Source organism: Melanaphis sacchari, unplaced genomic scaffold, assembly GCF_002803265.2.
Source record: "Melanaphis sacchari strain LSU unplaced genomic scaffold, SCAv2.0 Contig72_pilon_pilon, whole genome shotgun sequence".
In the NCBI taxonomy this organism is placed as follows: domain Eukaryota; kingdom Metazoa; phylum Arthropoda; class Insecta; order Hemiptera; family Aphididae; genus Melanaphis; species Melanaphis sacchari.
In genome coordinates, this window is record NW_020271519.1 from 1,106,367 (window position 1) to 1,128,824 (window position 22,458).

Consider the following 22,458-nt stretch of genomic DNA (forward strand, 5'->3'; position numbering starts at 1 on the left):
TAGCAGAGCGTGGTTTCGATCCACGGACCTCTGGGTTATGGGCCCAGCACGCTTCCACTGCGCCACTCTGCTAGTTATAGTAGGGGTAATAAATAATTATATTTAAGTCATTTTACTATATTTGCTAATTTTATCAATTGACTTAGTTTCAAACATTCATTGATTATATTTTATAATCAATGGTATTAAAAAATCAAAATAATAGGTAGCGAAATTTTACGTTGCTTATTTTTACATATTTCGAAATTTAAATGTTATTTTACTTTTTTTGAGTCTATTTCACTAAAGAAGTCTTTAAAACATTTTTTCTTAATAATCCTGAATATTAATTTCACATTATTATCATTATATAGGGACCTATCACAATTAATAAATCATATTTACCTACTCTTATTAGGACCGGTATGGGAGCTAGGCGAAAGCTTTGCGACCAGCTCCCTGCATGATAAAAGCCGCTAATACATTGAAAGTTTTTTATTTAAAAAAAAGTTCATAATTCATATATATTACGTGTACGGCCAGGACCGGATTAAGAGTTTACCCGGCCTGGAGCCTAGTATTCCAAAGGGCCCTTAGTCCTTACAATATTTATCACTAATAACTGAATTTTATTTATTTAAAAAAATGATACAAGGTAAATTGCACAGAAATATCTTTAAAATTTTTTAATATTTGTAAATTTTCATTAAGTACATGCTATTATACAATATTATTCATTAAATGTCAAAATATAAAAACATAAAAATTAAAGTATATTATATTATATTGTATTTTAAAACTAACTTTACTATCTTATTTTCTCTTCTTTTTTTGAAACTCCACAATAATTTCGTTTGTATTAATAAATCTGTTTATCTGTTAATAAATGTTTGCATATCGAAAATGATCGTTCACAATCAACTGAAGTTATTGGGATGAATGTGAATTTAAAAAAGCTTAAATTCATTAGGTCTTGATATTAGGTCTGATTAAATTTTATAATATTTCTTAGGTACACATAGGATACCTACATGAGATAATAATAATTTTTTTAATAGCCAATAGCCTTACCTTATTTAGCAATATTTTCATACTTTCTTCTTTCTATTTTTTAAGCTTTTGCTTAGCGGCTCATAAAATAACTAGCATATTTTTGAGACATTGTAAGTAATATTATATTGTAATCAGTAATCACTAAATAAGTCAACTGTTGGGATTAAATCATGAAGACCAAATGATGATCGACGACAGACGCTCGTACGTTTCTAGCAAAAACAATCTAGATTAACTATAAATAAATCAAAACCAAATCTATCAATAAAAAAATATTGTCGAAAATAAGATAAGTAACGTAATGTTCTAGTTGATGCATCGAATGCAAACAATTATTTCAATCCGATATTATCACTCCGCCCGTTTGCGGATGGCATTCAGTACATGACGTAATAAAAAAAATACAATTAAATTACGAAAATTAAAAAAAATGTGTAACCAAAATAAAATTTGAACTTAAAATATTTTAAATTTGGTTTCAGATAAATATTTTAGGGCCTGGAGCTCGGGCTTCTAGGCTCCGTGCTTAATCCGGCCCTGTGTACGGCTCGTATAGATTCCACTAAATCAGAGAGAAAGTATGAGACAAAATGTCGACAAACTTATTTTTATGTTAAAAAGATACTCAACAAGCGCCAAACCGAGTTCAACTGTTTAAAAATGAAGCCATCCGGAAATGAAAAAATTAAATACCACCAGAATCTATAATTATTTCATGTTGGAGTACGTGAATTATCGTCTTAAATTACAACTATGAAAACATTGAAATCGTTAAGTACCAATAATTCTTAAAAAATTAGACAATGATAGTGTTAGTATCATAGATATTTATCTACTAAAAAATATTTCCCAAATTAGTATTGAAAGAGATACGACTTACACAAAATACAATTTTAATTACCTATTTCTATTACAAAGCTACAAGAACAAGGACTGCCTTCAATTATCTAAAGCTGTAATATTATATTTTTGAAAATGTTGAAAATGCATTTGAAATTCTTTAGTCTTGAAATTGAAAAAGCTATTTTGAAATTAAACGATTCAAATATTTTGGTCTTAACATTTCAAAAATATTACATAAGTGCTATTGAGTAATAACACTAATAACTAATAATAATAACATAACTTACATAACTTTAACATGGACTTCCTGAAGATTTTTCAACATACTTATCGTCTTGTGTACTTTAAGTTGGCATTTATTATGTCGATTGGTTGTTCTTATGTACAAGGCTCTACTCCAGCGTTTCCCAACCTTTTTTCCTCGCGGTATACTAATCCTAAATCCCTAACCCACATTGAGCCGTGGCATACTAATTTTCACTGACTTAAATAAACATTATAATCAATTACTGAAATTGTACATAAACACTTATTAAGAATTGTGAAATTTTGCGGCACACCTATAAAGGCTTCCCGGCACACCAGTGTGTCGCGGTCCACACCGAGCACACTGGTTGGGAAACACTGCTCTACTCAATAACAATAGCAGATCAATCACACTGAAAACTTGTAGATATAAACATTTCATAAATCAACAAAACTTTCAAGATAAATAAATGTTAATGAAAAAATTCTTAATTTTGAATACAATATTTTTTCAACAGAACAAATGATTACCATAACATATTAAATAAATCTAATGTATCTAATATTAATTATTATTCAACTTATTTTTAAATAGTAAAATTTTCAACATTTTTTTTAGTTTTTGTGTTTTTACATACTTTAGAAGTCTCCTTTTATCATTAAAACGGTTTAAGACTTAGAAAAAGTTAGTTTTGTATTCATTCTTTACGATGCTTCGAACTACAAGTCTATGAAACTCATCCCAATTATCTATTATATACCTCGGAAATAATTTACGGTCAAATCGTTAAAGTTTTAAATAAAAATGCTTTAAGTAATAAAATTATAAGTTACTCTGCAAATAATACAATCACACATTTTGAAGGTATGTTGAAAAAAGGTAAAAATAACATATTTTTTAAATTATAACAAACATTAAATAAAAATAATTTAGGAATGGGATGTTGTTTACATATTATACAGTCGATTCCCAATAATTCAAAACTTTTGATAATTCGAAGTAAATGTATGTTTTCTTGAAAAAACCCAGAGGCGGATTTATCTTTTTTTATGGCTATAAGCACCAACAATTTGCCGCCTCTATAATAGGTGAACAACTAAACAAGTTATCACAACCGTATATCATATACGATATAGAAAAATATGAAATATAAAATTAATACGCACATTATTAATTATTTTTCGTAAATGTAAAGTTTTTCATTTTTTTTTTTTTATAAGCTTAATGTTTTTTAATAAAACACTATAAAATTTGCCACCCCCTTCAAATTTTGCCGCCCTAGGCAGCTGCCTACAGTGGCAATGGGAAATCCGCCTCTGTAAAAACCATTCATTTAAGTATACTCGGTAACTCGAAATTAAATTTTGGGAAAACTTGCCACACTAATAGGTGACAATTTAAAGTTTTATCTATTCAATGTTCAGTAATAACGTTTCGATATTTTTGGTACTTTTTTAATTTTATTTTAGATTTTGCGCAAAGCGATGAATGCATTGATTTAACAATGATATGTTTTTCTTGTAGATAAGTACACTATAAGTTGTTTATTTTCAAAAATGAAGAAGGTTTTAGTTATTAAATTGGTTCTAGTTTGTACTTTAGAGAGGTCAAACCTAAAAATTCTTAATATTTATCTTTATATTCACGAAAAACAAATAAAAAAATTAATGTGTCAAATAAGTTAATGTGTTTCACGGTATTAAGGTGAAAAATAGCGGGGGCCATTAAAATAAAAAAGTGCAAGACCCAAAATATATCATCTATCAAGTCCAATTTGTTCTTGTTTAAAGGTGACACTTTTTGTATAGTAGAATAAATGCACTCTAAATGGAACCTAAGTAAAGTGTATTATTGAATCGTATCATTCTTAGTATGCCACATAGATTTTTAATAGATTTTTTAATTTTTTAGTTTTTATATCAATGTTTATTCTTTCAGTAAGTTCTAATGTTCTAAATAGTTCCAGTATTTTGGTGGCGAACCGGAACAATAACTTTTCGGGTAGATAGCGGCTGTGGTCCTGATTATCGATCTATCACAATCGATTGGTTAGCTCTACTATCATTTTCTCCCACTGTTCTCCGTACTATTGTTTATCAACATAAGTTTGAAATTCGATAACAGGGAACCCGGTAAAAATAAATCAATACGATATTATGATGGAAGAATTAGGGGTGTCTGTCGTAAATCATTGCAATTCGTCGACGATCAATTTGCCCGATTGACTTGCTGCTGTACATATACGGAACATGTCTTGACTGCCATCCATCACTATGCTGCCCGAGGTGGACGGTATTGACCAGTTGTACAGACGATTTTTCCAGGAAGCCCAAGAATTACCTAAGTAAGTTCTCTGACTTGGTCACAACAACAATTCTATGCCGTTTGTTTTTTGATTATTATATATCCACGATTTATTTAGGAAACAACATGCCAAAAAAAATTATCAGAAAGCTCAAAAAGGGTCAAAACTGTACAAGGTAAGACTTATAGTGTTATTATTGGTTTATTATTATTATTATTATTATCATGATTGTTATATAGTATTTAATTGTGCAATTATGATTTGTTTTGTTTTCCTAGGATGGCGGCTGGACCATGTATGTATCTGGGAATGCTTCTTCCTTTGCAGTACTATCAGCTGCTCGATATGCCGTGTTTGATAGACATGCTAAAAAAGCTGACGATGCATACTGGCACTCATCATCAGCTCCAATATGTCTCAAAGTTCTCAACCGAGTGCTACAATCTTCCAACAATGTTCAGGCTAATTCATGTCCAGAAATTTTCATCCCTAAGGTTTGTTAATGACATTTTTAGGGAAATATATCTCAAAACTTTTTGTTATTGTTATTTTTAGGTAGTTGGCATTGGCTTACGTAGTGTATTTGAATTGATTAAAGAGAGTAGAGTTCCTTCACCAGAAATATGTACTAAAGCTTTGATGGCTTTGTTAGATATCATTCAGTATCAATCACCTGAAGCTTTAAAAGATGAACCATCAGAAGTTATTGGTAAGTTTATACTGATTTAGAAATTAAATTAAATGTATATGTTTTTATTTTTTTAATCATACATTTTTATGAATTGTATAGATCCATTATATGAACTATTATTGGATATGGCAACTGGAAATTATGAAAATGGGACTTATGATTTTAAAGCAGTTTCGTGTTCTTGTCTTATAAGTTTAGTAATAGTTAGAGGAGATACTGGTAAAATACTAAACACTTTAACAACATTAATCATGTGCCCAAATAATGCATCCCCTAGAAAAATAATTGTAAGTAGATTTTTAATTTTGTATATACTTCTATATTGACACTGACTTATTAATATGTTTTTCTTTAGTTACCAAAAGTTTTAACTAGTCTGCAAAAATGTGTTCGTGTTCTTACATATGGGGATTATGAAACTCCTGATTGGATGTCTTATGGAGTTCCCAAATCATCTGAAATTATAACATTAAATTTAAATTATTTACAGAGTACTTATAACTTATCTATATTTTAGTATTAATGAATTACAAAGTTCAGTTTTCATTTTTTTTTTTTTTCAGATGTCAAAGGAATGGCATGTGATGGAGACTATTTGTATACATTTTCAGAGTATGGGTTTCATAAAATTGGTACTGGTTTTGGTGGTACAGTTAGTGGACATCCATATGTAAATGTAGCTCGTACATCAAGTCATACTTTACATTCTAGTGATGTTTGTCTTGGATTTTATCAAGTTAGTTATACCTACAATATGCTTATTTATTTATATCAATACAATTTTATTTTTTTTTTGTCTGTTTCTAGAAAATGTTATATTTAAGGATTAATTATGCAAACCAGACTAGCAATCAAGAAATTGAGTTTTTAGATAGAGATACATTTAAAAAGTTAGGACGAGTTCAAATAGATACTTCAATTACATTGAATACATCTTGTAAACCTGTATTTAGTGATAAAGATAGATTATGTTTCCTTGATCAATCTGCAGTAAGTATTTTACTAATTTATAATACCTAAACATTATTAACCTTTTTTCCTCTCGAATAGAACAATTACGTGATTAAGAGTATTGATCCTAGTACTGGAAAACTTGTTAATGAAGTTCCTCTTGTATTAAGCCGTCGCAATGTACGGATTTATGGTGTTTCTGAACTATGGGATTCTATTACAGCTGAAAGTGCTATTAACAGTGCTACTGATGAAGAAGTATCTTCTGTTGCCACTTTAAAAGATTGTTTTATCATATCAGTTAAGTCTGGAAAAGTAAGTACCACAATTATAAATAAGAAATATTATATATATTATTATATATATATATTTGTTCTATATTTAAAAAAAATTATTTATCAGGCATTTCAATGGTTAAAATCTAATGGACAAAGTAGTTTAAATTGTTATCGTTCTGTATGGTCAGAGTTAAGCTTACCTAATCCATGTAAAATCATAAAAGTTGCTGCTGGTCATGATGGATTACACTGTGTGTTGCTTTGCGATACGGGATCAGCTTATTTCTTAGGAGTATCACGGCGTGGTGAAGATTGTGATAATGGAAGGTATAGAAAGCAACCTAGAGTACTGAAGCCAAAAAGGATAACTAAATTAGATGGACAATTTATTGTGGATGTAGCTTGTAATAATGGTACAACTGCATTAGTAACTAAAGATGGTCTTTTGTATATGTTTGGAAAAGATGATACTTATTGTGATATACATACTGGTAAATATTTATTTTCATAATTTAAATACTCTTATTAAATTCTATTTTTTGCAGGTTTGGTAAAAGATTTAAAAAATGCTAAAATTGTTCAGATAGCTTTAGGAAAAGCACATGCAATTGCGTTGAGTGCTAAAGGACACATTTATAGTTTTGGAATTAATAACAAAGGCCAATGTGGACGTGATATATGTGCTCCTCAAATCAATAAAAACAGTTAAATATTATTTTCTATCTTTATTAACCTTTATAATGACATCAATATGTTGTTATAGATTATCCCGAAATCACCAATAATGAATCATTAAGCCAAATTAATTCTGTTGATGAACAAAGTGTATTTGATGATGACTGTGATGATAATAAACCTTGTGAAGATATTTGTAAACCAGGGAAACATAACTGGAAACATGAAGTATGCATGGTGTGTACTGTATGTGGTGAATGTACAGGGTATAGCTATAGTTGTCTTAGTAGCATACGATCCAATCGTAAATCTGGCCAGTAAGTTAACTTTAAAATCAATTAATTTAGAGAGTTTAGAAATAAATTAGTGCTTTTGAATCTCATGATTCATTTGTCACTATGAAATTTATTTACAAAGAATTTTCATGTATTCTATGCTACATATTACATTATTATAATTTATATTTTCAAATTTTTTTTTTCATGTTATTAGAAGTTATTGCTTTAATTTCAATTAAATAGTGTGTAGTAGAATAGAAATAGTTTGACATTTTTTTTTCTACTTTATAAAAAATTGAATACATTCTTTCAATTTGTATATGACATATAAGTTAAAATTCTTTGAATAAAAATATTATAACCATAGTTTTTAATTTTAACTAAATCATTTTTTTGTCATATTTAATCAATCTTATAGGTATTTAATTTAATTTTCAAATTGTTTTTAGGGAATGTGGTTGTGGTGAAGGAGATGCTGGATGCACTATTTGTGGATGTTGTCGTATTTGTGCTCGAGAAGTTGAAGATAATTCAGAATTAGCTTTACTTGGACCAAATGGTGCTGGTGATATAGCAGGAATGATGAGACTTGATGTGATTTTTGGTGTTGGAGGTATAAAAGATTTAATGTTACTTCTTGATTAATAAATAATATTTTTTGTTATTAATTTATACTATTAAAGATAAAGCAAAAATGTCACAAGAAGCAAGACTTGAAGATCATATAAAAAAGCGATTTTGTAAACGTGATCAACGAAAAAAACTGAATTTAGTTCAAGTAGATTCTTCTATGGATGCAGATATTGATAGTAGTATACAAATAGCTAATAATACAAACATACATTTTCAAACTCAAAACAATATAATAACTCGAAGTTTTGTTGGTATATACTTAAATATATCTTAAATATTTAGATTTTTAAAACATAATTTAAATATTTCAATGGATTCATACATTTTTAATTCATTAGATGATGCAGTTAATAATCCGGGAAGCGATATAGAAAGGGATACTGCTAGAATGACCATTTTACCACCTGCGCGAGTATTTTTACCAATAGACTGCCCAGTTATTCAAATTAGTTGTGGTTTACATCATACAGGTAATATGTTATAATAAAATGTTATGTATTAATTTAAATTAATTTATTCATACATATACATATATTTTATATTTATTATAATTTCTATGTATGTTTTTATAGTATTACTTTTAAGTAATGGGAAAGTAATAACATTTGGTAGTAACTCAAATGGCCAACTGGGATGTAGTCTGTCACTCAGTAGAAAAGGTCCAACTGTATTAAAAATACCGCGCTTAAAACATCCTGTTATCAGTGTGTCAGCTGGTAGCAATCATACTGCATTGGTATCGAAAGATGGTAAACTCTATACTTTTGGCAGTTATTTGGTAAACAATTAATATTAAATTTATTTGTATAACTTGTTGTTAATTATAATTGTTTCAATGTAATACAGAAAAGTCAACTTGGTCGTGATAGTGGATGCAATCATGTACCATTGAGTGTAGAAGATATAAATCCGCCTCATACCAGAAGAGCGAGAGTAGTTATGTGTTGTGGTAATCAAACAATTGTAAAAGTTGATGAGGCATTAATAAATAGTAAAATTTTATCTATTGCTGCCAACAATGATATTATATGTAAGTATTAAGAAATTTAACAATTTAGATTTAAACACTAATCATTTATTTCATTGCATGGTACTTAATCATTTATTTTCCTTTAATATTTAAATTGTGTGTCTCATAATCAGTGGTGATGACTTCAAATAAATGCTTAGCAATTAACAAACAAGATGGCACTTGTAATAGTTATTCAGGGAATAATCAGATACAATTTGATGAAAAACATACTGGAATGTGGTGTTTTGATTTGTTATATAATAACTTATGGCAGTAAGAAATTTAATATTTAATGTCTATAATACAGAGTGATTCACTAAGTATGTTCATCGTAATTTATTTTTTAATAATGAATTTATTAAAATTCTAACTTGGAATTTTAAATATATTTCAAGAAACTTATATATTGTCATTATTTTGAGATTTTTTTTACTATTTTGTGTTTTGGTGATATACTCTTCTATTTCTGATTTTTAAATAATAACTCTTTTTTACCATAAATTATTTAGTGAATAATATTTTTTGAAAAAATTGGTATACTTCATTCAAAATTTTAATTGTAGAGTTTTGGTTTTTAAAATGTTTGTATTGAAGATAATAGTTTTAAAAAATAATTTTATTGAAACATAAAATATTTTTAATGCTGGAATTATTTTTTAAATTATAATTTTAACATTTTTACTAATAATAAATATTAATAGATTAATATTAATTATTAACATTTTCAAATCATCATAGTTACCATAGATATATTGTCATGGATTTATTATTCTTAGCACATAAAGTTTAATAACTTTAAAATTATTCTTTCAAATTTTTATTTAAATATGTTATTTTTTTTTAGAAAAAGGCCACAAAATAAGTTTAGCTTAAAACATGGTTCTCATTTAAAAACAAATTTCTTTTTCATAAGAAACTTGAGCATAGTAGTAGTTATTTATTACAAAATAAATAATCTATAATGGCTTATTCAAAATTTATTAATTTAAATAATTCAATTAGGCCGTCTGGTGGCTTATTTTTAGAAAGCTAGAATTATAACATTGTTATAATATAATAGTAATTAGTGGTGTACAACCACAAAATAAATGATTTTATCTGCTGTATAGTTGTAGTAGCACATGCTACGCAAAAATACAATACTTTGTTCATTAAACTTATTTTGTGAGAATAAGAACCTTGGATTCTATAGTAATATTTATACACCAAATTTCATCACAATAAAGAGGACAAAATTATTTGTTTTTTTTAGAGATTTTTTCAATGTCTTATTTCAATGGTTTTATATAATTTTTTGAAATTGAACAAAAAACACAAAAATTTCTCGTAAAGGCTCTTTTGACATTAAGAATATAGGCGTGAAACGTCCTCTTAAGTTGTAAGAAAATTCCCAAAAGTTTTGAAAATATGGTGTTTTAAGTTAAATAAAAATATATTTAAAAATTTCAAAGTTGATTTTAAATTACTATGTTATTGAAGAAGAAAAGAAGGAGTGAGTATGTTTGGTGAATCACCTGTATAGACTTGATAATTATAAGTAGAGCACGGATTTATACTCTATAAAGTATTAAAATAAGTTGTACAATATGTTATGAGTATTAAAAAATATTTTAACAAATAAATAAATAATATTAAAGAATTTTAAATGTTAGTTTAATATAATATATTTTATTTTAATTTGAATAGAATATATACTTGCATTGTAAATTCATTAAAAAGTGTAATAAATCTTTAAAATAACTTATTGTAAATGATTTTTATTAGAATTATAGATGAAGTTTATTAACATAAATCTTAAACCTTAAAAGAAAGAATATATGATTCTATATAGATCCGTGATCTAATTATAAACTATAATAATCATTAATAATATTTATTTATTTATGTTATTTATTGATTTTTAGTATTAATGATATAAGTGAAAAAGTTATGGTTACATGTTATAACGTGAATAGTGCTTGTAGAAGACATAATGATACCAGTTCCTTATTGAATTATGAATTAGCATTGCCACCTACTGCTGGGATTTCAGTATCTCGAATTCAAGTTTTAGTTAATTTATTAACTTGTATGGACATTTTGGCCCAAAATTTATCGTTGTTCCCTATTGGTATAGCATCATCTCAAAGTAATATACCAGTTGTATCAAATACGGTAGAGCCAAAAAAGGAATTTTTACACATTAACCGATTTGCAAGTATGTATAATGAATCATAATTTTATTTTGGATTGTATTTTTAATTTTTAAATTAATTTATATTTCTAGGTTTAGGTGGTGGATGGGGGTATTCTGGACATTCGGTTGAGGCTATTCGGTTCTCAGTTGATTGTAATATTGCATTAGTTGGTTTTGGTTTATTTGGAGGAAGAGGAGAATATACAGTTAAACTGAAGGTAATGTGAATTTATTGATTGTTATATACAATAAAATTAAATATTAAAAAAAAATCTAGTTTACTACTTGGTTAAAATATGTATAAATGAATTTTATTTCTTAAAAGTCACATTATACTTTACATTAGATTTTCCACTCATTAACATAAAATTATGTTGTTTAATGACTTTCAATTGTTATTTTAGAAGTTAATTTAAGTACTTTTTTTAATATTATTTAAATCATATAAAAATATCTCATATTTATTATTTTATAATTTATTTTGTGTATAACACTTTGTAAATTAAATATTAAAATTATTGAATTTGTTAATTTAAAATAGAAAATTATAGTTCTAACACTAATTCATATATTTTTTGAATGTAGGTTTATGACATTGGTGTAGAAGGCGGTGAGCGAGAAATTGATGGTGAACTATTAGCCGAAACTGATGAACTTACTTATGAATGTGCTCCTAGGCAAAAAAATCCAGTCTTATTTGATGAACCTATTGCTCTTTTTGTAATTATTATTAATTTATTTGAATATTAATATTATTAATATTCATAATAATAATAATATTTAAAATTTTTGTATTTATTCAGGCAAATCGATGGTATGTGGGATGTGCTAGAATAACTGGTCCATCAAGTGATTGTGGTTCTAGTGGAATGTGTAGTGTGACAAGTGACGAACAGTAATATAATTGCTTTGGTGTTCTTCAATAATCATTGTTACAATAATTTGTAATTTTATTTATTAGAATTACATTTACATTCAAATCATCTCGGAGATCAAATAATGGTACTGATATAAATGCTGGACAGATACCTGAAATATTATATAGAACTGTTATTCCTGATTCATTGTCAATATCAACTATACATACATCAAACAATGATATTCATATATTAAGTGATGCTTTTTCACACTCAGTTAATAAGGTATTGAATTGAAATTGATTTTGAATAATAAATGCTTGTTTTAGTTCTTTGTTGATTATTATTATTGTTTTGCTTTATTTGATATGTACAATATTTATTTTGTTTGCTTTGTGTTTTACTTTTTTGATTTGTTAATAATATTGTTTTATTGTAAAAGTTTGTGTGTTTATACATTTTATGTGTTTATCCCCTTAAAAATATCCATGTTGTGATGTATGGTGTTAATTATTGGTGGGATATTAAAGAGAAAAGTGTTTTATTTTTGTATTTATAAAACGCTAGTATAAATATTTGGTGAACATTTTAATTCCAATAATAGATATACCTTTTTGTTAAAAAAAAAAAACAAGGTTTATTTTTTAAAACTGGTGTTTGTGCAAATATTCTTGTTTGAATGACTATTAAACATAGTATAGGGTGCTTTGAATTTTATTAATTTACTCTCTAAAGTAACATAGTTTAAAATTTACTACAGAAAACTATGCTCAATGTTATAGATTTAAGTAAATTTGATGTAAAAAAAATCAAATGCCATTGTAAAATAATGATACACTCTTTAATCATCTCTGAATTATGAATATAAAAAGGCACTTTAAAATAGTTTTATGTATTTGTGTTTGAAAAATATTCCATTAATTTCACTACTATACAGCCACAAGTAATTTGGACTAGAAATAAAAAAGCATTAAAAGATAAAAACTAACAACAAAAATCTAATTTAATATTTAACTAAAATTATGTATGTCAATATAATTATAATAGTAATAGATTATTAAACTCAAAATGCTTAAATATATATATATTTTAATTAAAATAAAACATTTTTAATTACCATAATAAATAAAAGTTTTGAATAATAATTTATTATTATTTTTTTTTTTTTTTGGTATTTTTATTATGCTTTTAGCTCTAAAATGTATTATATTACAAATTTTGGTACGTGAATTCATTTAGTTTACGTTTTTTGGGCAGAAAATACATACAGAAATACTATACAGAATAGGGGCCATTATTCTCGGTGGGTATAGTATACGTAGTACTGCCCAGTAGCATGTTAAACAATTTTTAGACCTGAGGCAAACTACAATTTGATTTTAGTAACTTAATCTTGGTCATGTATCTACAGCTTTTATTCTAAATTTTATTTTACTTAATAGTACAATATTATTATTATTAACTTTAAGTCATACTAAATCCATTGCCCTCAAATACGTCTATTTTGGCACGCTACTGATCAGCGTCACTATCAGTCATGTTTTAAATTGTAATCAAGAATATAATTTCTTCATATTTACTTTCAATTTTTTCTTGGCTTTAACTTAATACTTACCTTGTCACCTACTATGTCTGTTGAATAATAATTAGAAATAAGATATACGTATCATTGTGAGCATATTTTCACGATTAAATAATATATTTGATAGGCAACTAAAGTTACACCGCTTAAAATGGCAATCAAGCACCATTAAAAAATGTTACGATATTTTGTATCAGTTGTATAATGTTGATTCTCATATATCGATATAACAGATTATCCTATTTTTGGCTATCCTGCTTATTCGTATATGCATCGTTGAAGGGTCGTAGTCACTATTAAGTTAAATTATCCCAACTATATTTTATCAAATGACAATATGTAGTTACATACAAATATTGAAGTCTTAATCATAATAATTTAAAATTAGAGTTAAAACTATAGCATTGGTACGAATTTATCAGTTTTGATTAGTGTCATTGTTAATTGTAATATGTATTGTATATTAATTTAATAATATATAATAATTATAGTTTTTAATTTTTATCTTTATTGTGTGGACATAACTTGTTGTCTAATTAGTTACTCGTTTTATTATTTAAATGTTTTTGTTTTATTTTATTGATTAAAATCATGGTTAAATTGGATTATTTAAATAAATTTGTTTTGCTTAGTTATTATCGTTAATAATTCAAATGAAATATTGGATGAAATTAACGAAAAAGTCGAGAAAAATTGCGCGTATTAAATACATTTGTCACAATTTATATATACATTTATTTTTTCGTATTTTTTATAATCTTATTTCAACTATGAATTTTTCTCTTTGTCAACTTATAAAATGTATGTCTATGTCCCTGATTCATACGTTTTTCCGGTCGTTCATATTGATGTTGAAAAAAAAAAATCAATTATTAAGATACTGATAGATACATCATTTTTGGTTTCGTATCGATTGATGATTTTTTTTCGTAAATTCTCTATTAATTTAGATACACAACTGATGGATACCACATGTCAAATGCCATAATATGTTGTGCCGTTAAACGCGTTTGTTCGACTCCATTGGAAATAAACGAGTTAACGAAATTAGTGTACATTTAATTGCCTATATATAGCGCCACATTATACTTACAAAGGTTAATTAATGTTTTACGATTTATGTAAAATTAAATAATAAAAATATGAACGTAATTCTAAAACATAATGGTAGAGTATATTGTTTTTTTATAGCTTGATGTATTTTTGATGTGTTAAATAAATTGTGTTAGACGCTGTGTAAATTGTATTGGATTTTTAATTCTCAGGCCTAAATTCATAATCGGTGTGTAAAGATTATTTTAAATATTTTAATTGAAATTCAACTAATGTGAGTTTTGTTATGTAATTGCTTGTAAGATTTATTAAGACGGCAATAAATGTAGCGTTGCATGATCAAACACACAGATCGGCAATTGTAAAGTTTTTAAAATTACGAAAACTGTATTTAATGAATACGAGTACGTCTTGAGTCTTAATTGTTAATTTTTGTTCTTTAGGAATGTTTTAATGCTTTGATAACACTACTTCGTTGGTCGTGGACAACAATCAATAAAAACATATCAGATATGTGTCTTCCATATTCGCAGAAAAACTATTACATGGATTTATCGAAAAAAGATACTTCGTCAATTTGCGAACTTAAACGACTGATGTTTATAAGTCAATCATGTTTCCATTTACTCCGTTCTTATATTCATGAGATATATCCAGACCACAGTACTGATGATAATTTGCAACAATAATTGTGTAGTGTAACAAAATAATTAACGAGGGTATTTTGAATGTATTTCAGTTGACAAGATGAAGCTACAAGAAACTGAAGCTCTCGCTAGTTGTGTTGTTGAAGTCCGACAACTTTTACAAAAAATATTATCAGATGTTCGTCCACACGAAGTATTAAAAAACGTTGATCGGATATTTATTGACAATAAAGGTAATATGATTTGTATTACCTAGCTTTAGATTTCAATTTTTATTTTTGGAAAGCGTTTGAAACTGTTAAAAGTATTTGAGAATGTCAATTGATATTCATATCATATGAATAATTTTCCCTGAAACATTAGTTAATTAGTAAAAGAAAAGAAAGATGATATTTTAAATTTAATTTTACTAGGGTCTTCTCTCTAATATGGTTAATCATATTTAGAAATTAAAAGATTCAATGTCACTTCTACTTTGTTTTAAAAACATGACGTAGGTAATTTATCCTTATCAAAATAAGTGAACAGGAAAAGTTAATTAAACGTAAAGAACGAGATACTAAAATTAAATTAACAGAAATGATATTATAATGATATTATAGCAATGTCGCCTATGTGATGAGAATAAAAAAAAAACTAACCACTAAATTAATAATTAATAATCAGATATAATATTGCCATTAATCAACTATAAATGATAGCATTTAAATTCGTATATTTTGTTTGTGCGCAAAAAAAGATTGAATTAGTTTTAAAAATATATAAAAGTAGTTAATTTATAAGTTATAATTTATAAATGCTAAAAAAAGTTATAAACGATTATAATACTTTATTTAATTTTTATCTTTATACATTGATTAAACACTAATTTCAATATAATTTATGGTTAATTTAAATTTTAAATAAACTTTGTTTGATGTTTATACATATTATAAAAAATGTGAAAAGGTATATTGATAATGTATATTGAGTAGAACATTTATTTAGTGGTTCAAGTATAGTATCATGTACTTAAGGAGAATTCGTGGACTTATAAAATTATAAAACAGAATTCAGTTTGATATATTATATATTACAGATCATATTTTATATGAATTTATTATTAGGTGGCACTAGTTCAAATACTTACCTCGGGTATCATGGGCACAGCTAGGATTTTAATCAGGGAGGGGCAGTTAATAAGTTTTTTTTTTGCTTTTTTAATTTTATTGTAAAACTTACACCCCACCCTTGTCGGGTATCTTTTATATTTTCTACTTGTGACATGGAGTACGAGGCACATTCATTAACCATTTGGAGGCACTTATTTTTCATTAGGTGGTATTTGTGCCATCTATTTTATATGTTAAAATATGCTCTGATACATTATAAAATTATACAAGTCTACTATATTTGAATTTTAATTTATATTGGACATAAAAAAAATTGTATAAAAAAATAATGAATTTTAACAACTGGGTACTAACTTTGTTGTATAGGTTTCAGTGTACTCCTTTATTGAGTAGACCATTATAATGTACGTGTTAAATTTTATGTCATTGATAAAATATCATTGTATATAATAAGCGATTTTGAGCAGAGACAGTTTTTCAGTCTAAATGTTCAAAGCAATGTTTTTCAATCTTTGTATTATGACGACACATTATTCACATATTTCATACTTTTTGACATAATAAAAAAAAAATAAGAATAATGGTTTATATTTACTATTTAGTTTTAATTGATGATTTAAAATTAAAAATTAAAGTATAAAAAATAATGATAGATTTATTAAAAGATAACTTATTTCATAAATAATTTTCATTGAAATTATATTAAATAAATATTAATTTTTATTAATCGCGTTAAAATTTTTTTTTACATTTTGCGTTATTTAATATACTTTGCGACATATTTGGACTTATCCGGCGATACACTGGTTTAGACGTACTAATTTAAGGATATTTATTACATATTTAATATTACTATTAGTGATAGGTAGATTTAACTCATTTTTTCCAAAAACAAATTGCTTAATATGTTGTATAGTAATTTATTGTTATACTACAATTTCATATACTTAACATTGCTGCCTGTAAACCTGTTATTTTACATTTATTTAAGACAATACCGATGTACCATAGAACAGCTTAAATAGTTTCACAATATAAATAGCTTAAAATTAATTAAAATATTTTTAAATTTAATTGAGAAGGTATAATAAATAATAAAACGCAGTTATAAAAAGTTTCTAGCCTGAATGAATAATAATTATTGAGTTATGTACATTAAAATAATTATAATTTTAATTTTTGTTTAAATATATAATTTTAAAATTTTGAATTTGATTTGTTTATAGTTAAATTGTGCATTTGTATTTCTAAAAATGTAGCATCTTGTATTAAATGTTTAATTCTTAATAATTTAAATTGAAAACTTTATATATTTTTAAGTATAGGTACCTATAAAATAAGTTGAGGACTAATCAAACTTTTTTAAATGATAAAAAATTTAAAAAATGTTGCTTAATATGTATTTTTGATATTTTTAAATTAATGTAAGAACATCTTATGTGAGATATTGTGTTACATTTTTTAAATTTTTTTGGCCGTATATAACACTTTTTATTATCAATCGTAGTATTTTGCAAGGGTTTGTAATTTCAATGCATTATGTAAAAATTCGAGTTTGAAACGTGTATAAAAAATGTATTAATTAATGACTACCTATATATATTTTCGATATTTTTTGATTGGATTATATACAGCTTATATGCTATTTATTGTCCTTTATATTCAGTTTTAAGTTTTTTTACTTGCAAACATACATTTTATTATATACGTAAATTGAAAAATATATCAATTTTAGAAAATGCTAATATAAATATTTTGCAAAGAATAAATGTTTGTAGTTATTTGTTTTTGAATAACATCAAAAAATGAAATTTATTTTGTCAATAACTGGTAATAATGTGTAAAAATTTTTTTTCCTATTATTTTCTTTACTTTTGTGGAATATTTTGAATAGTAAAAAGTACTGAAGTGCTAATTAGGTTCGATTTGCAATTAGAAACTATTTTTAAATTAAAAAGCAAAACATTTTTTTAATATTTACTGCTTTAAAAGGTTATTACAGATCAAATTAAAAATCAATAAATCAATAAATCAATAAAAAAAATTGTACAATTTACAGTCAATGTTCAGTTTAAAATTTAAGATCCAGGAACTGAAATTGAGCGCTAACGTACATGAGTAAAATTTAGCTACACATATACGTATGGATTGTTATTGTGGTCTAGTAACTTAAATATTTCATGGAATTGCTATTTGTTTGGAAATGAAAATATTTTTCATGCCATTTATATAAACTAATGTCACGATTCACGTTTATCATAAACTATAACAATTATAATAATAATTTATAAATCCAGTGTTTTAGTTTTACTATAGATAGTTTATTTAACTTCATTAAATGATATGATCTAATATTACAAAAATTTCATCATTTTTATTGCATACATTTTTTTATACACTTAAAAGATAAAATAAGACTTATAAAAGTACCTGTACACAAAAAAATTAGTTGACAAGGGAATTCCGAGATTTTTTATTTTAAGTTATAATATGTCTTGATTAATGTTGTATTAAAATGTCAAACAAAAATTACCTTTGTTAAGTACTTACCATCTATATCTAATTTTCAATCAATAAAAGGGTTATTTGAAACTTCTTAACCTACCTTGAATTTTCTTTAAAAATTATTTAATGAAAAAACAAATAATTATAATTTAATAATCTTTATTAGCTATTATATTTTAACTATATAGTACAGAATCTAAAAATTAAATGTACCAAACATTATAAGCATTTAATTATTTTTTAAATTTTATTTTTACAGGTAGTGAAGTAGTGAAAATTATGAAATGTATTAAATGGTTAAATCAAATATTGAATGAATGTCATATGACATTTGTGTCATGTTATCATGCGTTTTATCCTACACCTCATTTGAAGCTGTATTCTCTATGGGAACTATTGATTGACAAAAAAAATGTAAGGTGTTTCTAACAGAACTAAAATATGCAATTGTATTTATTTTGTTATTTTTGTTAGACTGATCATAAGAATAAGCTACTTACTGCGGTTGTGGCTGCATTGTGTAACACTACATATAGACTTCGTGATCTTATGCCAATATTGAAATCAACAAAGCCCAATGAAAAATCTGGATCATTAGATAAAGATAATCAGTCTTATTATCCATTATTAATTAACGCTACTACATCAGCGGCCCATAATAATTTAAAAAGTGAACCAAATTGGGAAATATTACTCACACATCTTTTAGATATAATAGGGTTACCAGTGCGAAATGCAATATTGAATAATAAAAAACCCGACAATGATTTGAAATCACTTTCTACTAATTGTTCACATCTCGTCGCGAGAGTTGTAGCTGAACTATCATCACAAGCTATTTTATCTGAAGTAATAAAAAAGATTTACCTAGTTGTTAGATATCGAATACTTATAAATATTACATTTTTTTTCTCAGGATGGAACAGAAATAGTTAATGAAAGAGAAATTTTACTAACTACTCCTTCTAGATTTGCTAAAATTAATCAAACCAAAACATGGAATGCTGGTAATGGTTCTCCTGATGCAATTTGTTTCTGGGTAGATCGTGCTGGTATTACTATTGCCGGTTGTGGTGTGTTTGCTGGGGTTGGAAATTATGAATATGAACTTGAATTGTTGGCAGAGGTGATTAATAGTTTATTTTAAAAATATATTTTTATTTAGTAATTAAAAAAGATACTTCTCTAAGTATTATAATTTTTGCAGAAAAAACACTTGGAATTTGATGAACCTCATGGTAATCGATGGAAAAGCTTAGTAGTAACTAGAGGATCTTTTGGACCAGATGATAGTGCTATGAATTACGTTGCGGATCTAAAATTTGATCACCCAATACGAATTAAGGTAAAGGGGAAAGTTTAATTTTTGTAATAATGAAATTTAATATACAAATTCACACGTTAATTTATTTACAATTAATAGGAAAGAGTTAAATATGCAATCCGCCTAAGAAACTATGGTGGCCGAACAAATAACGGTGATATGGGGTTAAGTTGTGTAAAAGGACACGATAATACACTTTTTTCATTTAATACATGCTCATTAAGCTTGAATGGAACCACTCAATCTCGTGGTCAAATACCGTATATACTATATTATAGGTAACATGAATATAATTTAACAATTTTAAAGTGCTTTCTAATTTTAAATTACTCTTTGCTAGTAACAGTCATGATAAAAATTGCGATTTTGAACGTAAAGTATGTAATAAAATCAAAGCTCGGGAGAGTACATTATCATTATTAAAAACAGTCGTGGAAAAATCATTGGAGTTAATAAATATGAGTACTGAAAAATTAAGAAAAGATCCACTTGTGTATAAATATTTAGGAGAATCGGCTATTGTGAATGTATTGCTTCCATTAGTATTGGCGCATATTGGCCCGTTGACATCTTTTTCTAAAGATGCAAAGGTATTTTAAATTATTATTTATTTTATATAATATTAAAAGCTGTAGAATTATATTATTTAACGTTATTTGTATGCATTATATATTTTCAGAGTGCTATTCATGTGTTGGAGCTCATAAACAAGTTGCTACCGGCAGTGACGTCCATTAATTTGTACTACGCTAACAAATTAGATGTAACACATAAAGATTTAAGTGATAAATTGGATGGGTCAAAACAGTTTGGAAAGTTCAAATCCTCCAAAACTGAAAATAGAGATTCCAAATGCACAACAACGTCCCATCATTATGCGTGGGTTGAAAGCGATCATCCATATACAGCTGCGACTGTATCAAATTACAAGTAATTTATTTAGTATCATTGTTGTTATTATTTTTCGTTAAGTTTATTTTAAATGATTTTGGTGGGTTTTTTTTTAATTATATTAGAGTGAAATTCCCAAAAGAAGTCAAGTGGTTATGTCTTGAGTTTGACCCTCGAAGTTGTACTGCACAGACTGAAGATTCATTGCAACTTTACATCCCAAATTATCGAGATTATAGCAATGATGATAACAAACACGTAGCTACTACTCCTTATATACCGGTTTTGAAAAAATTTAGCAATGACCCAATGGAGTGGCCATTTGCTGCTGTTATGTTACCTGGTATATATTATTTTTAAATTTAAAATTTGTCATAAAAACATTTTGTTTCATCAATATATTTATATATAGGTAATGAAGTTATGTTTTCACTGGAAACTGCGTCAGATTATCTTAAGAATGATAAAATTTCTCGGTATGGTTTTCGCTGTCTAGTAATTGGATACGAAGTAGAAGAGCTAAGTAAATATCAAGCTCTTGGCTATGGCCTTGTTCATTTGGAAACCGAACTTTCATTCCTCGGAGGGATGTGTGTCTCAACACTTTTAAAATGTGATATAATTTTACCCAACGGTAATTATTCATCCTTGAAAGTTCAAGCTCATAAAAATTTTAACCGAATTGTATTTGTAGACGATTCTACGCATAGCTTAGAACAAGGTTCAGTGGCAGCTGCTGATGAGGTATATGCTAAACATTCGGGGTTATTGAAAAAAGGATTTGCGTTGGCGCCATTTCTAAATATTCAGCAGGTCATGGACGGTGTTTTGCCATTGAGGTAAGTGATAAGAATATTACATTAGTACTCATTGCATGCGCGTAGACTATGATGCGTTTTTTCTCTGGCGAATGAAATGTAATTTATCATTATAAATACTTAATGGGGACAATTGAATAGAGAATAAGGTAACGAGAATACCCGGAGACCAGTGTTTTTGTTGTGAATACAGCGTTTTGTTAAAACTTTGAATGTTGGAATGGAAAATAAAGTAACTTTGAAGTACTAGGTACTTAGAAATTTAAATAAAATTGATTTAATACGACTTTGAGTAATATTTGAACGTGTAATTAACTAAAACAAAATTATTTAGAGTATTTTCATTAAGTAATTTTTTAAGGCGATTATTCAACTGGGTAGTGTTAATAGCACTATAATAAATCGTACTTTGAAATACTTAAATTGAATAAAGTATGCATTACTATTCAGAGATATTATTTTTTAAATCCAATATAATTTAAGTAAAATATGTAAAATTAAAGCGCAAATGATATTGGCGGATAAGCTGTAATTAAATCATAGATAAA

At 26.4% G+C, this 22,458-nt stretch overlaps 1 protein-coding gene and 1 non-coding gene across 3 annotated transcripts in view; one reads left to right on the forward strand and one right to left on the reverse strand.

Annotated features, from left to right (window-relative positions):
* Trnam-cau lies at nucleotides 1-72 on the reverse strand. Its single transcript has one exon. It is a non-coding gene; the product is annotated as a tRNA-Met (tRNA).
* A 4,171-nt stretch (nucleotides 73-4,243) lies between these two features.
* Nucleotides 4,244-22,458, forward strand: part of LOC112600849 (E3 ubiquitin-protein ligase highwire) — a 286,261-nt gene continuing 268,046 nt past the window's right edge. The window contains exons 1-35 of one of the 2 annotated variants that reach the window (XM_025348172.1): nucleotides 4,244-4,466; nucleotides 4,545-4,602; nucleotides 4,706-4,921; nucleotides 4,983-5,136; nucleotides 5,218-5,405; nucleotides 5,474-5,609; nucleotides 5,682-5,854; nucleotides 5,926-6,108; nucleotides 6,169-6,384; nucleotides 6,472-6,838; nucleotides 6,893-7,051; nucleotides 7,111-7,339; nucleotides 7,750-7,913; nucleotides 7,984-8,184; nucleotides 8,272-8,403; nucleotides 8,506-8,711; nucleotides 8,780-8,963; nucleotides 9,077-9,218; nucleotides 10,850-11,142; nucleotides 11,212-11,339; nucleotides 11,707-11,841; nucleotides 11,925-12,016; nucleotides 12,083-12,263; nucleotides 15,057-15,276; nucleotides 15,353-15,493; nucleotides 19,137-19,291; nucleotides 19,352-19,726; nucleotides 19,794-20,003; nucleotides 20,085-20,222; nucleotides 20,301-20,479; nucleotides 20,542-20,791; nucleotides 20,881-21,131; nucleotides 21,218-21,435; nucleotides 21,505-21,726; nucleotides 21,787-21,931. In XM_025348172.1, the coding sequence (XP_025203957.1) occupies nucleotides 4,396-4,466; nucleotides 4,545-4,602; nucleotides 4,706-4,921; nucleotides 4,983-5,136; nucleotides 5,218-5,405; nucleotides 5,474-5,609; nucleotides 5,682-5,854; nucleotides 5,926-6,108; nucleotides 6,169-6,384; nucleotides 6,472-6,838; nucleotides 6,893-7,051; nucleotides 7,111-7,339; nucleotides 7,750-7,913; nucleotides 7,984-8,184; nucleotides 8,272-8,403; nucleotides 8,506-8,711; nucleotides 8,780-8,963; nucleotides 9,077-9,218; nucleotides 10,850-11,142; nucleotides 11,212-11,339; nucleotides 11,707-11,841; nucleotides 11,925-12,016; nucleotides 12,083-12,263; nucleotides 15,057-15,276; nucleotides 15,353-15,493; nucleotides 19,137-19,291; nucleotides 19,352-19,726; nucleotides 19,794-20,003; nucleotides 20,085-20,222; nucleotides 20,301-20,479; nucleotides 20,542-20,791; nucleotides 20,881-21,131; nucleotides 21,218-21,435; nucleotides 21,505-21,726; nucleotides 21,787-21,931 (6,512 nt within the window). In that variant the 5' untranslated portion in view covers nucleotides 4,244-4,395. The remainder of the gene's footprint in view (nucleotides 4,467-4,544; nucleotides 4,603-4,705; nucleotides 4,922-4,982; nucleotides 5,137-5,217; nucleotides 5,406-5,473; nucleotides 5,610-5,681; nucleotides 5,855-5,925; nucleotides 6,109-6,168; nucleotides 6,385-6,471; nucleotides 6,839-6,892; nucleotides 7,052-7,110; nucleotides 7,340-7,749; nucleotides 7,914-7,983; nucleotides 8,185-8,271; nucleotides 8,404-8,505; nucleotides 8,712-8,779; nucleotides 8,964-9,076; nucleotides 9,219-10,849; nucleotides 11,143-11,211; nucleotides 11,340-11,706; nucleotides 11,842-11,924; nucleotides 12,017-12,082; nucleotides 12,264-15,056; nucleotides 15,277-15,352; nucleotides 15,494-19,136; nucleotides 19,292-19,351; nucleotides 19,727-19,793; nucleotides 20,004-20,084; nucleotides 20,223-20,300; nucleotides 20,480-20,541; nucleotides 20,792-20,880; nucleotides 21,132-21,217; nucleotides 21,436-21,504; nucleotides 21,727-21,786; nucleotides 21,932-22,458) is intronic. The other variant, XM_025348173.1, reaches the window with a different exon arrangement.